The 15,436-nt window shown below is 35.0% G+C and overlaps 1 protein-coding gene across 7 annotated transcripts in view; it reads left to right on the forward strand.

The window, feature by feature from the left end:
* LOC150109855 (histone deacetylase 4-like) overlaps window positions 1-15,436 on the forward strand; it is a 579,471-nt gene that overhangs the window by 280,333 nt on the left and 283,702 nt on the right. For all 7 annotated transcript variants that reach the window (XM_090397008.1, XM_090397036.1, XM_090397014.1 and 4 more), the window contains one exon: window positions 14,224-14,383. In XM_090397008.1, coding sequence (XP_090253134.1) covers window positions 14,224-14,383 — 160 coding nt within the window. The remainder of the gene's footprint in view (window positions 1-14,223; window positions 14,384-15,436) is intronic.

A 15,436-nucleotide genomic window follows, 5' to 3' on the forward strand; every position in this document is an offset into this window, starting at 1 on the left:
TCCTAATCTTCTTCTGACGTCTTCTGAACAGCAATTCTTCACATTAATAATGGATCCTAGGTACTCAAACTTGCTGACTTCCTCAATTCTTTCTCCATTAAGGTACACTTTTTTTCTCAAGAGCTTCCCTGTTTGTATTTCCTTTGAGAACCATAATCTTTGTCTTGCTAGGATTGAGTTGAATCCTCTGTTATTACTGACTTCTTAACTTTGTCAAGAATTAGTCCTAGTTCTTCCATGTCATTACAAAGGAGTACTATTTCATCAGCATACCTCAGATTACTGATCAATCTACCTCCTATCGTAATTCCTGTCTTGAGCTTATCCAATTCTTCATACATGATGTCCTCTGCATGTATACTAAACAAGTGAGAAGAAAGTAAACATCCCTGTCTAACTCCTTTTCCAACTTGAAGCAAATCAGTCAATCCAACACTTGTTCTTTCCATGGCTTCTTGCTCCCTGTACAAGTTGGCTATCAAACTGACAGTGTGTTGAGGAAAACCCATTCTTTTCATTACTTCCCACAGTTTCACATCCTCAACACAGTCAAAAGCTTTAGAGTAGTCTAAGAAACACATTACCAGAGGGTGTCTGAATTCTTTATATTTTTCTATGGTCTGTTTAAGTCAAAGGATCTGATCTCTGGTGCCCTTACCTTTCCTAAAACCTGCTTGTTCCTTGGGCATCTATGTCTCAACTTTGGCCTCAATCCTATTTAGCATGATCTTCAATAAAATTTTCTTGCATGAGATATTAAACTAATAGTTTTACAGTTCTTGTGCATTCCTTCATATTACCTTTCTTATGTAGTGGTATGAAAACACTTCTTCCAGTCTCTAGGCCATAATCCTGTCTCCTGTATCCTTAATCAATCTATGAAACACTCTTATTCTTCCATTCCCTGTGACTTTAATTAACTCTGCTGGGATATCATCTGCACCTGGGGCCTTATTGCTGTTAAACTGATTAACTGCCCTTTCAACTTCATGCCTAAGCAGAGGAAGTTCCAAACCAAAATTTTCCTGGTCAGAGGACTCCACATTTTCTTTATCCAGTCTATTGTACAGTTCCTCACAGCATTCTTTCCATCTGTTTTTGATTTCCAACTCTTCTATTAGTAATGCTCCATTCCTGTCTTTGATAACATTCAATTTGGGCTTGAACTTGTGCTTTAAGTCACAAACTAAATAAAACATTTCTATAATTGGCTAGAAAATATGGATGGATTCATAATATCCTTCATTTATTCTAAAACACTTTAATGCATTAAAAGTTGTTTCTTAGACTGCAAGGTATTGTATCTTTTCATTTCTATGACATGGTTTACATTTGTTTGGATCACACAAATTTTCAATAAAAATCTTTAAAAAAATGCAGTAATCCATTTAGTGATCCTGGGTATGATCATCTGATGGTTAGAAAGTCAAAGTGTACTTGGAATGTTGTGACTATGTAAGGGCCTACCAAATAGGAAGAAGTGATGATCAGCTGATATATTCAGATTAAATTATTATATGCAGTACTAGGTGAAAAAGTGAAAGAAATTATAAAATGAAAGCCATGCTTCTTGAAATTAAGGGATGATTCATAGTAGATGATTTGCTGAAAATTCAGATGCTTTGCAAATTAGTATCATTCTGTGACAAAAAATTAATGTTTCCGAATTAATTTTGCTTTGGTTTGGCTCTTCAGAGGGTACCTTATTAGGACATTAGTTCCTTTTCAGATAACAATTTCAAATTGTTTCCATAGCATTTTGAGTGGTTGTGCTGTGTGTGTCACTATAGTTGTCATTCAAATTTCAAATAATTTCCCCACATTATTTTACCCCCACTTTCCCAAACTCCACCCCCCCTTCCTTTAACAACTTAACAGCAGATATATGCATATCGCCAGGATAGGGAGATGGCCAACAACATCCATAAAAGGTATGTCCGAATTTTCCTCCTACTAAATTCTCATATATTAATTTTATAACACATCAGTAATGCCTTACAATTTGAGTAATGAGCAAATGACTTTGTAAAAAAAAAAAAAAAAAAAAGGACACTCCTAAATGAAAGTAGGCTATGTATAGCCATAAAAACAGTAGTTGTCATTTGTAGTCTGATGATGATGGTTAGAAAATCAGTGTAATATTAAAATTCAATAAAAACGCTCTTATGACATGATACAGCATTGCATATTGTAGATAAAATGAAATTTGTCTTGTATTTCTTGAAATGGACATACATTGAATTTTTTTTAATGTTTTCTGGTGATGATGTAGTGCAAGGGTCAGCAACTTGGCAGGCTGCATGTGGCCCAAACTTGCATTTTTGGCAGCCCAAAGGATGACTGTACTTAAGTTTGTGGCCCATGTGTTGAATTATTTAAATAATACATTTTATAATATGAATAATAAATGAAAATTTATTATTCATATATAAAATCGTGATATCGCTGTGCAACTTGGTGTGAGTGAATCAACCGTGTTAGTCTTGTGTGGTGCTAACAAAGCAACTTCATCTGATAACAGATTTTTGCAGTCATGTTCCCTGTCTTTTAATATAATTCAATAACATCAAATATTATTTTCAGCGGATATATATTTCTTAATAATAATTTCAAAAATAGGTTCAAGAAAACATAAAATTGTAGATGAAAGAAGAAGGTTTAATGATGAATGAAACAGCAAGTACTTTATGGAAAATGGGAGTAACACTCTTTTGCCTTATTTGCCATAAGTGTTGCTGTTATGAAAGAATATATCAGACAACATTATGAGAATGAACATGAACAGAGCCGGTGCTAGGGTCTTTGCTGCCCGCATGCAATTTCTATCTAAGCACCCCTGTAATGATCTGGGAGTGTGTGGTTCTTTTACGGTAATAAAAATTTAAATTATTTGAAATTTCTTAAATAAATTTTGTCAGAACAGCCACACGTTGGTTTGCTAAATGTAATGAACCGGGAGTGTTGACTAAGCAGGATAATCGTTAAAAACCCGAATATTCAAAAAATTCTAAAGTTAAAGCAAATTTTGATAAAGCCACTTCACTTTAATTGTTTAATATAATGATACAGGGATTATAGCCTTCTCGCCAATCCGAATCGCTAACAAAATTGAAATGAATTTTAATTAAAGTTTAAAAAATTCTTGCATTTTACAAGTTACTAAATTCTTAGTAACTTGTAAAAAAATTTTTAATAATTTTTATAAGTGGAACTATCTTTTAGGAAAATGAAAGAAACTCAAGATAGATGAGAAAATAAGAAAAGAATTCAGAAATAATTAGAACATTTAATATAAGTATTCAAAAAATAACATCTTTACAGAATAACAGAAAATAAATTAAATTATATAAATATACTTGAAATATTTTTAATTAAAATTTTAAGGTTTTTGATTTCATATTCACAAAATTAGAAATAATGGTCTTAATGTCTAATTCCACACATATATCATTTTCAGTAGCTATTAGCGCCAAACTAACAAGCCTTTTTTGTGACATACTTGTTCTTAAGTAGGTTTTAATCAATTTTCAACTTGGAAAAAGAACGTTCACCGCTCGCTGCACTAACAGTTAAGGTTAATAGTACTCTTAAAGCAATTGAAAAGTTACGGAAAGATAAGTTATTGGACACAATAAAATTAAGAATATCGAAAGGGTTTTGAATACTTAAATTATCCTTCCAAAAAATATTCCGGAATGTACATAACTCATCATATAGTTCTATTGCATTTACGTCTTTATTGTCGCAGTCCTTCAAGAGAATCTCTAAATCGTCACAATTTCTTCGTAAATCTTCGTTTTTAATTTTTGGTAATCTATACAAGAAATTAAAATTATCATAATATGTTTTTAGTTGTTCAAAACGTTCTATTTACGAACACCTTGCAATGTCTAGAAGTGTATAAAACACATTCACTTTAAATTTATCTTCTGGTGATCGTGGCATTTTGTCATGATGCTCGTAGTCCAATTGTCATGTCTTCTTTCGTCGTCGAACTTCCATACCAGTTTTAAATTCTTGTTCTCTATCCACCTCTTCACTCAGTTATTTTGCATTTTTTAGAACTTCTTTAAAATTTGTATCTGATCGATACTCTTGTAAGAATATTTTTTAAGTTTTCGATAGATTCTAAAACAAGTGTAAGGTTCATATTTTGGTCTTGAAGCATTTTACTCACAGAGTTTATTCTGTTAAGTAAATCATGCCAAGTTATAAGAGAGCAAATAAATTTGTAGTCCTTTATTTTAGCACATAATGTTTGTGCTTCATGCTGAGTTTCCTTATTAAAATTTTCATTATTTAAATTTTCAAAGAGTGCCTCATAAATTTCTCCTAACTGATATCGTAGAGGGTGGATTGCATTAATTTTACTTCCCATCACGATTCTGATGGCTGTTTCAATGTTAAATTTTTTACGAACTTTAAAAGGATACCCCAACGTTTGTAAGAGAATGAAAAGAAATTTTATATTTCTTGAATAATTGCAAAGAAACTAATTGTATCTGTATTCACTTTGACTGCATCGTTAATGATTAAATTTAGGGTATGAGCAGCACATGACATGTAAAAAGCTCGAGGATTTTTGTTCGAAAGTAAATTTTGGAGCCCATATTTTTTTCTTTTTTATATTTGCCCCATTGTCATACCCTTGACCTCGCATATCTTCAATGGGAATGTTCCATTTTTCCAGTTGTTCCATTATTATTGCACATAAACCACGTCCGTTCGAATCTGATTTATCTGCAAATCTGAAAAAGTTTTCTCCGATCTTGACAATTCCATTGTCACAGGATACAAATTGAATAATAATGGTCATTTGTTCTGTTTTACTTGCATCAAGTGTGCAGTCTAAAATTATGGAATAATATTTAGATTTTCGAATTGATAATAAAATTGTATCTGTGATTGCATTACTTGAAGTTTCCAATATTTCATTTTGACTATCTTTACTCAAATAGTGTACCCTATTGTTTCGTTATAGGGCACTTTCAACATGATTTTCCATAACGGGATCAAACATAGCAAACAGTTCTACTAATTTTAAAAAATTGCCGTTATTCCTTTCATATAATTTATCAGATGATCTGTAAAAAGTTAAATTTTGGCTACCAAGGAATTTTATAATTTCAATCAAGCGTTCTAAAACACTTGTCCAAATTTTCCTTTCCATTGAGTCTCTCAATCAATAGTATTGTTTTTTAAATTTCTATCAAGTTCCTTCCATTTTATGAAATGTTTCATGTGAGTTAAACTAGTCTCATGTATATGCAAAGTTGTACTGACATTTCTCCAATCGTTATAGCCTTCTACAAGACTACTTGATTCGGTAGGTGCAAAAGGTTTGCAACAAAAGCAAAAAACAAAATTTAATGTTTCGGAATAAATGAGCCATGTTCTTATCAACAGCTCCTGTTTTCCATTTTTCTATTATAATACATGTCGCCAAATTTACGATCATATGTATCTCCTGGATATATTATATTTTTATTTTGAATAGGCCCCATTTCAATTAAAACAACTCGTAATTTTTCATCAATATTTCCCCATTCACCTGGATCTTCTAAATTTACAGAGACTAACAATGTGTTAGTTTCGTGGTCAACTACAACTAAATCTTGTTGTAGTTGACTAAATCCTAACTATTTTTCGCTTAAATCATGTTCATTTATCTTGTTCAATAGTTGCAATAGTACTTTCATGAAAACTGGATGATGTGCATGGTTCTTCGACTCTGATTTATCGAGTTGGTTATGATCTGCATTAGAATATTTTAACAAATTTATTAAGAGCCCCAGTTTGTTTCTTATCATCTGCTTCTTTCGTAGCATGACACTTATGATTTTGTGCACCGAATAACTTTTTAAAAATTTTTGATTCCATTTCTTTTTTATACCCACAAGAAATTATTACACAACACGAGACACAGCCGAAATAATAGTTCGCACTGCACAACTGTCAGTAGCCTACTGAGATGCGTACCATATGACTGGTTAACTAGCAACAAATGTTTCGTACGAAAATTCGTTTCTGTGCATGAAAACTGTTCACTGTTTCACTTTAGATAGATTGCAGTAGACACAACATTCTGCAGGCAAGCATTTAGCCGCCAAATTGTAAACAGCTGGCTGATCAAAGAGGTGGCAATATATATATTTTTAAAAATTTTTATTCGATATATCTGCCCTTATTTATTTTAATATTGATCATCCTAAGAATTTTTTGTTTTTATGATAAAAATTTTGTTTCTTAAAAATTAACTTATGAACCATTCCCTGGTGGTGGCGCTCCCATGCCCGCTGGTGGAAGCGGGCATGGGAGCGAACATGAAAGCCAATACAAGGATTTGAAATGCGAAATTAGAAAAAATCAAATTAATAAATTACAAGCTTCTTTGACTCAGCAAAACATATTTAAGAAGCAAAGTATTCATAACAAATCAGTTGTTTGTGCTAGTTATGTCATAGCAGAACTGGTTGCGAAAGAAGGTAGGCTTTATACAGAATTTATTAAACAATGTTTATTATGTATTAGCTGTTATTGAACAAATATGCCCATAAAAGATGTTATTTCAAGATATTAGTTTATCTGCCAGGACTTCTAGAAGGCAAGTAGAAGAAATTGGTACCTATTTATTTGAGCAGCTTAAATTAAATTAAAAATAAAATGTTGCATGATTTTATCATCAATGAAAGATATTATGGACATCATGATGAAATTTAGGGGCATATTGCAAAGGTGGTGAAGGTAACACAGAGGATTGCTGCAATTATGAGAAGGACACTGACCTGCAGAGATAAAAGGGTTATCATTCCATTGTATAATTCTCTGATCAGACCACACTTAGACTATTGTTCTCAGATTTGGTCCCCAGGATTTGAAGGGGATAAATTAACTGCGGAAAGGGTACAGAGATGGATGACAAAGATGGTTTCAGGACTGTACAAGTTTGGTTATGAGGATCGGCTGAAGGAATGTGGACTGCAGAGTTTGGTGGATAGAAGGAGAGGTGATACGATTGAGACTTTTAAACTGTTGAAGAGGTGGTTACAGGGTTGACACTGGGGAGTTCTTTCACTTGGTTGAACAGCGGGAGGGAATGATGACAAGAGGCCATCCCTGTAAGTTACGAAAGGAAACTGTGAGCAAGAGGGTGAGGAGTGGTTTCTTTGCATGGAGGGTGGTTGAACCATGGAATGCATTGCCTGATGGACTGGTGAGAGTGAGAACGGTGAATGAGTTTAAGGAGTAGTATGATAGACTTTGTGTTTCTTAGGGGAGACCTCCCCTCGATGAGTCTTGACAGACTTTATGTTCTTAGGAAGGACCTCCCACGAGGAGTCTTTTGACTCCATGGAGGCCTGAATAATAATAAATAATGATATCAAATATAAATTACATCTGATGCAATGGTCTGAAACGCCACCAATTTCAAGAATTCTTGATAGAAATAGAATCAGAGTATAAGGCTGTTATCTACTACTTAGTTCTTAGATGAGTAAGTAGAGTTGCTATGCTAAAAAGATTTTTTAATTTATGTGAAGAAATAGATATTTTCATGACAGAACATAACGATACTGTCCCACAACTATCAGATGATAAAAAATGGAGTATGTCTCTTGCATTTATGGTAGATATTAACATACCTTAATGAACTTAATTTAAACTGCAAGGCCAAGCTAAATTAATAGCAGAACTGTTTTTTGACATAAAAGCTTTTGAAGGCAAACTATGTCTGTTGAAGAAACATATGATGGAAGAAAATCTACATCATTTTATATATATGTTGCAAATCTGCATCTACAGTTAGATGACAAACACAAATGGAAACTTTTGTTGGTATTATTGAAGATTTACAAACGGAATTTTCAACAAGATCTGTGGATTTTCATAAAAATAGTATTGCAATGCAATTGTCTTTGAACCCTTTTAATGTCAATATTGATGATGTACCAAACTAACTACAGATGGAAATTTTGGAATTGCAACACAATGAAACATTAAAGAACGCATTTTCATTAGAAAATATCCAAAACGTTTATTGATTCTTACCAAAAAAATTTGAAGGATTAATCGGTTTTCTCGAAAAAAAATTAATGGTCGCATTTGGAAGCACATACATTTTGCAAACAAGCATTTTCTGCCATGAGTTTTAAAAAAAATTAATTTTCTTCTCGACTGATTGGTATTTGCATGCTTAGATTTGAATTTGCAGCTCGGTTATAAATTGGATATAGATAACGTGGCTAAAGGAAAACAATCACAAAAGTCACATTAAGCAGGGAGACACACACACATTGTGATGCATAAGATATATTACTTAGCCCCCCCCCCATTCCCCTTTCAACACCATAACAGCAGAAGTATGCATTCTGCAGAAAGAAGACAGACAACAACATCCAAAAGGTATGTGTGAATTTTCTTCTATTATGCTAGATATATTATTATTATTATTATTATGGCCTTGGAGTCAAAAGACTCATCGTGGGAGGTTGTTTTTAGGAAATACAATGTGTACCATACCACTCCTTGAACCCATTAACCGTCCCCACTCCAACCACTCTCAGGCAATGCATTGCAAGATTCAGCCACCCTCCACGCAAAGAAACCTCTCCCCACCCTCTTGCACACAGCCTCCTTCCGTAACTTCCCGGGATGGTCCCTTGTCATCGCTCCTTCCTGCGTTCCACCAAGTGAAAGAACTCTCCAATGTCTACCCAGTAACTGCCTCTCAACAGTTTAAAAGTCTCAATCATATCACTTCTTCTATCCACCAAACTCTGCAGTCCACACTCCGTCAGTCGATCCTCATAACTCATATTGTACAGTCCTGAAACCATCTTTGTTATCTGCTTCTGTACCTTTTCCAGTCAATTTATCCCCTTCAAATCCTGGGGACCAAATCTGAGAACAATAGTCTAAGTGTGGTCTGATCAGGGCCTTATACAACAGAATGATAACTCTTTTATCTCTGCAGGTCAGTGTCCTTCTCAATATTGCAGCAATCCTCTGAGTTACCTTCACCACGTTTGTAATATGCTCCTTGTATTTCAGTTTTCTATCAATCATCATTCCCAGATATCTTGTCTCCACTACCTCCTCAGGTACAGCTCCTCCAATCGAATACGCATCCTCTCATCGATTGATCCCAAACCTCAAGACACTACATTTTGCTGCATTGAACTGACAACCCCATTTATTTACCTATCTGTCTAGTTTATTCAAATCCTCCTGCAGGGATGCCACATCTGCACTATTACTGATAACCCTTCCCAACTTCACATCATTCGCAAACAACTTAATGTCCCCCTTGCAATCCATTGACAATATCATTGATATAAAGATTAAGATTATTATTATTATTATTTTGGGCAACTCCAAGGAGTCAACAGACTTATCGAGGGAGGCCCTAACATCATGTCAAACACAACTATTTGACATTCACACAGTATCTATCATACCTCACCTTGAACTCATTCATGGTCATAGCACCCACAACAGACTCTGGCAGCTTATTCCACTCATTTACCACTCTCCAAGCAAAAAACCTAGCTCTAACACCCCTGTTAACCACATTCTTGCCCAGCTTCCATGTATGGCCCCTAGTCCTCCCACCATCAGTCCTATTCTCAAAAATATCTTCTGTATTAATCTTATAGAAACCCTTCAGTAATTTGAATGTCTCAATCATATCACCCCTTTTCTGTCTATCAACCAATTTTTACAACCCACAAATCTTCAATCTGTTCTCATAAGGTTCATTCCACAGACCTGCCACCATCTTGGTCACTTGTCTCTGGATCCTCTCCACCTCCTCTCCATCAAGAAGAAACCCTGGCGCCCATATCTTGGCACAGTAGTCCAGATGGGGTCTTATCAGGGCTCGATATAGAGGAACAATAACTTGTTTATCTCTGCTTGTTAAAGTATTTTTCAGCAACCAAGTGATTTGATGAGCTGATTTAGCCACTTTTGCAATGTTCCCCCTAAACTTCAACTCCCTATCCACCAACACTCCCAAATCCCTGGCCTCATCAATCTCCTGGAGTATGGTTCCACCAATGTGATATACTGCTGCTAATCTTTTCACTCCAAAATGCATAACCTTACACTTTGCCACATTAAATTGACATCCATTTTCCTTAGCCCAGTCCTCCAAGCTATCCAAATCATCCTGCAAAATTTTGACATCCTGTGCACTCACAATTGCTCTACCCAACTTTGCATCATCAGCAAACAAGTGAACACTTCCTCTCAGATCCTTTCCTATATCGTGAATGAACAAATTGAAAAGTAGTGGTCCAAGAACAGAATCCTGTGACACACCACTAGTCACAAGCTGTCTTTTGGACACTCCACTCCTGAATAAACCACTCTCTGGTATCTCTCCATCTCACCAACCCTATATCCATCCCCATCTGCTCCAGTTTACTGATAAGAATTCCATGTGGTATCCTGTCAAAGGCCTTGGCAAGGTCCAGTAGAATCACTGAAAACCCATTACCCTTATTCAGTTCAGTCGTCACTGTGTTACAAAACGTGAGCAAGTTACTGAGGCATGATCTACCCTTCACAAAACCATGTTGTCCCCCATACAGTATCCCATTTTCATCTATCCAATCCTGTATTCTTCTCTTGACTAGTTTCTCCAACACCTTGACAACGATTCCTGATATGCTAATCGGTCCGTAATTTACAACAGCAGTCTTGGAACCTCCTTTATGAAGTTGAACTATTTTCCCCTTTTTCCACCCCCTCGGGACTAACCCATACCCGAGACTCAGATTAAACAAAATGGTCAAGGGTACTGACAATTCTTTAGACACTTCATGTATGACACGAGCTGGTATACCATCCATTCCCACAGATGTATTGACATTGAGGTTTTGCAATAGGCTACTCACCTCCACCTCATTCACCACAATTCCTGTATAAACTTTTGGTTCATTCATTTCTGCAATGTCACCACCTGGAAGATATACTCTTAAAAACTGCTCGCTCAGTAATTCAACTGTATCAACTGATTCGGTTACCTCCCTACCATCGGCATTCTTTAAAACGATTCTACCATATACATTTTTTCTTTTACTTGCAACATATCGAAAAAACTGTTTAGGATTGTCTTTAGCCTGCATGGCCAATGTTCTTTCTTAATCCTTTTTTGCATTTCTTAACACACTCGTTACCCTTCTTGGCCTCAGCTTTATACTGTACATGTGCCTGCCGGTCACCTTTCTCCTTAAATTCCCTCCATAGTAGTTTCTTTTTTTGCAGCTCAAGCTTAATGGTGTTATTCATCCATTTAACTCTCCTACTTGATTTATTATTCAGACTCTAGGATTGAACGATACAGGTCCCAGTACTGAGCCCTGTGGAACCCCACTTGTAACCTTCTGCTTCCTTGATATTGCCCTATCATACACAACTCTCTGATACCTATCAGTCATCCAATCCTGAATCCATTTGACTAACCCAACATTTAAACCCATGTGCTGCAACTTAAATATCAGCTTATCATGTGGCACCCTGTGAAATGCTTTTGCAAAATCCAAAGAAAATGGCAGTATCTTCACTCATCAACTGCTCTTGTCACTTTATTATCAAAGACAATCATATTACTAAAGCAAGAGCATCCCTTAACAAATCCATGTTGATTCTCACAGATAACATTACCCTCATCTACCCAACACTGTATATAGTCCCTCACTAATTTCTCCAAGACCTTAACAACTACTGACGACACACAAACAGGCCTATAATTAGACACTTCCAGTCTGCTACTGCCCTTATGCAGCAGCACTATCTTACCTTCTTTCCAATACCTGGGTACCTTTCCTTCAGCCAGACTTTTATTGAAAAGCCAGGTCAACAGAGCTGTCAGTTCTTTAGTACATTCTCTCAAAACCCATGTTGAAATACCATCCAGTCCAACAGCTTTATTGGTATCCAGAGTACTCAGTATATTTGGAACACACTCTCTCCTCTTGCACCTCTAAACCCTGATTCTGCCCTATCCCTCTAGTATTAAAACCTCCTCCAGGATGAAATACTCCAATAAAGTGCTCAATGAACAACTCCACTATGTCCTCCGCATCAGTCACTCTATTCCCATTTTTATCCCGCAATGTCATTCTTCCACAATTGTTTCTCCACCTACTGCCCACATAGCTATTTGTCTCTAAAATACATCTGCAATGCCTAAAGAATTCTTGAGCAAAAAGCCAATGATATTAAAACAGGGGCACTTCTAAACAAAAGCAGGCAAAATAGCTGTAAAAATAGTTTTTAAGAGGAGTAACATGGGAGTTTTCCCAGAAATAATACCTACATTACTTTGTTTTTGTGATAATTTTTCATTGAGTTTCATTCTTGTTTCATATCTTGTACTTTAAATATTTCTGTGTTTTTTAAGATTGATATAATAAAAATTGATAATTTAACTAGTTTTTTCAGTTACTATTTTCTCTTAAACGCTTGTGGCCTGATTATTAAAAATAAAAGTTGAATGTGGCCTGCGAGTCTGAAAAGGTTGCCGACCTCTGGTGTAGTGTTTTCAATCTTTTCTTATTGTGCCTTATTTTTGATATTTTTGATATGCCATGAAAGAGTTGCATCCTTAACATAGTTTTAGGCTGTTTCTGATTTGTTTTTTGTATATAACATGATTGATTTCTCAGTTTTTAGATGTAGGACATAAAGTTAGCACCAATGTCTATATTTGTAGCTCTGTTTCAACTTAGCTGAATGAAGTAGAGATTGGACTTTGGATGATTTTAGAATAACCTTATAGTTCTGGTATGTGAGTACAAAATGAAAACCATTGAAAAGCATTCTGACTCATTCAGAGTTTAATCTCTGCTTCAGTCAGTTGAGCCAAAACACATACTCTTGAGTATAGATACTGGTATCTGTATGATGTACTATGTCTGAAACTCAAAAATTAATCACATTATGTACAGAAGATATTGGAAAACAACTGTCAGTGCCATATGGAACTTTTTATCAAATATGAAGCGGTCACATAACTTATTTGATAGTAGCAGTACATGCAACAATTAACATATATAGTTAAGTAAAACAAAGTGTAACTATCTGTATTTTGTTACAAAATAGTGGCAATGGTTTTACTGATTTTATGTATGTATATTTAAATCATTTGCTTTTTGTTTGTGGCTCCCATCCAAAAATATTTCTTGTAAGTTTATGGTACATTTTCATGCTGTGGGTGGTCTAAGAATTAATTTTTGTGTGTGTGTGTGTGTGTGTTTCATACTTGTAAATTTTTTTACATAGTCAAAATCCCTGCTCTAGAGACGGAATTTTTTATTTTATTTTTTTCTTGCCACTTGGCCTCCAGTAAGCAGGGCATTGGTAACACAAACCAGATGATGTTCATCTCCTACCTAAAGATAATCTCACACATCCATGCTTATAATATAATCAGAACCCACAATTTTTTGGTTGGAGAACAGATATGTTAACCACTCAGCCAACCAGACCAGCTTGATAAATATCTATAATATTACAATAAATCCTTGTCATATAAAATGATGCTGAAGTTTACTAGTTTTGGAAGTTATTACATTATAAACTGCACACTCTCTCTCTATCTCTCTCTCTCTCACACTCACTCACACAATGAAGATGATATACTATTGGTTGATATGAGTTCTTACAATATATTAGTAGGCTTGAAGTGATGATTCAGGCAAATTATCAGTTATTAAGTGATTTATATGTGGGATTCATGCACATAGAAGTTGGTATAGGAACAGAACTGATCAGTTAATATGAAGAGAGGAGTAATGAAGATATCACAACACCTGCATGATTTTTTTATTATTATATGACACCTCCAAGGAGTGCAAAGACTCATTACAGGAGGTCACCTACTCTAAAACTCCATCTCCACTATTCAGTCCACCAATTACACCAATGCCATCTACTGTTCACCACCACTTGTAATTTCACAGACAATCGCAAACATCCATGCCCACGGTGGGATTCAAACCCGCAGCCTTTTGGCTGGAGAGCAGATACACTAACCACTTGGCCAACCAGGCTGGTAACATTTAATGGCAGCATTAAAACTAAGAATGACTATCTTTATTTTCAACACAGTTCTACAATGTTAAGCAGATACATAGCAGTAATATTTGTGGTTACTTTTTCAGCTGCTGTTATACCTTCTTTAATATCAATACATATATTTTTTTATATAAATAGAACTATACAGCGTCCCCTGGGAAGGACTCAGTCTGCTCCTTTACCTCTTGGCCATCCTATGTTACAGCCACAAGGAATGATTCTGCCCTTGCAGCAGAATGAAAATTTTTTGAGAGAGAAACAATTATTTGAACAACAACAGCATAATTTGTTAAAACAGGTATATATATGATTTATTTTCTTAATTGAATATTTTATTTCATGTCATTAAGCATTTCTTGTATTTACAAGAGCTTTTATAATATATTAATGGATATGGATTTTAATTGTTAGTGTGAGAGGAAATGATTAAACCAGTATACAATCATTAGACCTTGTATAGATTGGTATAATAAGTGACTGAGAATGGATGCATTTTCAGTTTTGCAAATCCTCTAAATCGAGGAAAAACCTATAGAGGTGTGATAGTGGATAAGGTTGAATTTCAGAGGATACCTTACAGGAGGATATATATATATTCATTCATGGTACAGGCATACAACTAAAATTTCTTCAAGGAAAGCTTAACTTGGAATCGCATTCCATTGCTAAAAACTTCATTACAAGCACAGTTCATCTAATTCTTTCATTTTACACAAATTATGGACTCTACAAACATGTTATAAATAACTGTTTTAATTTCCTGACATTTTGACCTTCATATTAAGGTCATCTGGAGTATACACACAGATTAACAAACTTGATTTTATTTACCATATAGAAAGAAGCTTAAGATTTATCCCAACCAACACAGCAGATAAAATACATTTGGAAACCTCTAACATGTTAAATTTCAATTATACAAAAACAATAACCAGCAACCTAACAAAATCTGAATTGACAGCAGTGAAATCACTAAAATTAAATCTGGATATCATAATTACTAGAACTGATAAAAACTGTGCCACAGTTATTCTAAATTGAACTACATACTTACAAAAAATTATTGTAATAGTCTCGGACAACAGCACCAATTAACTTGTTAACTATGACCCAACCAATCGAATAAAAAAGAAGATGGAGAAGCTACTTAAATCAGTCACTACATGGCCTGAAGATAGTTAAAAAATTACTTTTGCACTGTGCTCATTCCCCAAGAATTTACAGTCTACCAAAGATTCATAAACAAAATACACCACTCCGGCTGATAGTTGACGGTGTAGACAACCCCAATTATCACCTATCCAAGAAACTAGCATCAACACTCAAGGAGTTGGTAGGTCATTTCCTCTCC

The sequence above is a fragment of the Typopeltis vanoorti genome, chromosome 1 (assembly GCF_054136105.1).
Source record: "Typopeltis vanoorti isolate ZY-2024b chromosome 1, IOZ_Tvanoo_1.0, whole genome shotgun sequence".
Lineage (NCBI taxonomy): Eukaryota > Metazoa > Arthropoda > Arachnida > Uropygi > Thelyphonidae > Typopeltis > Typopeltis vanoorti.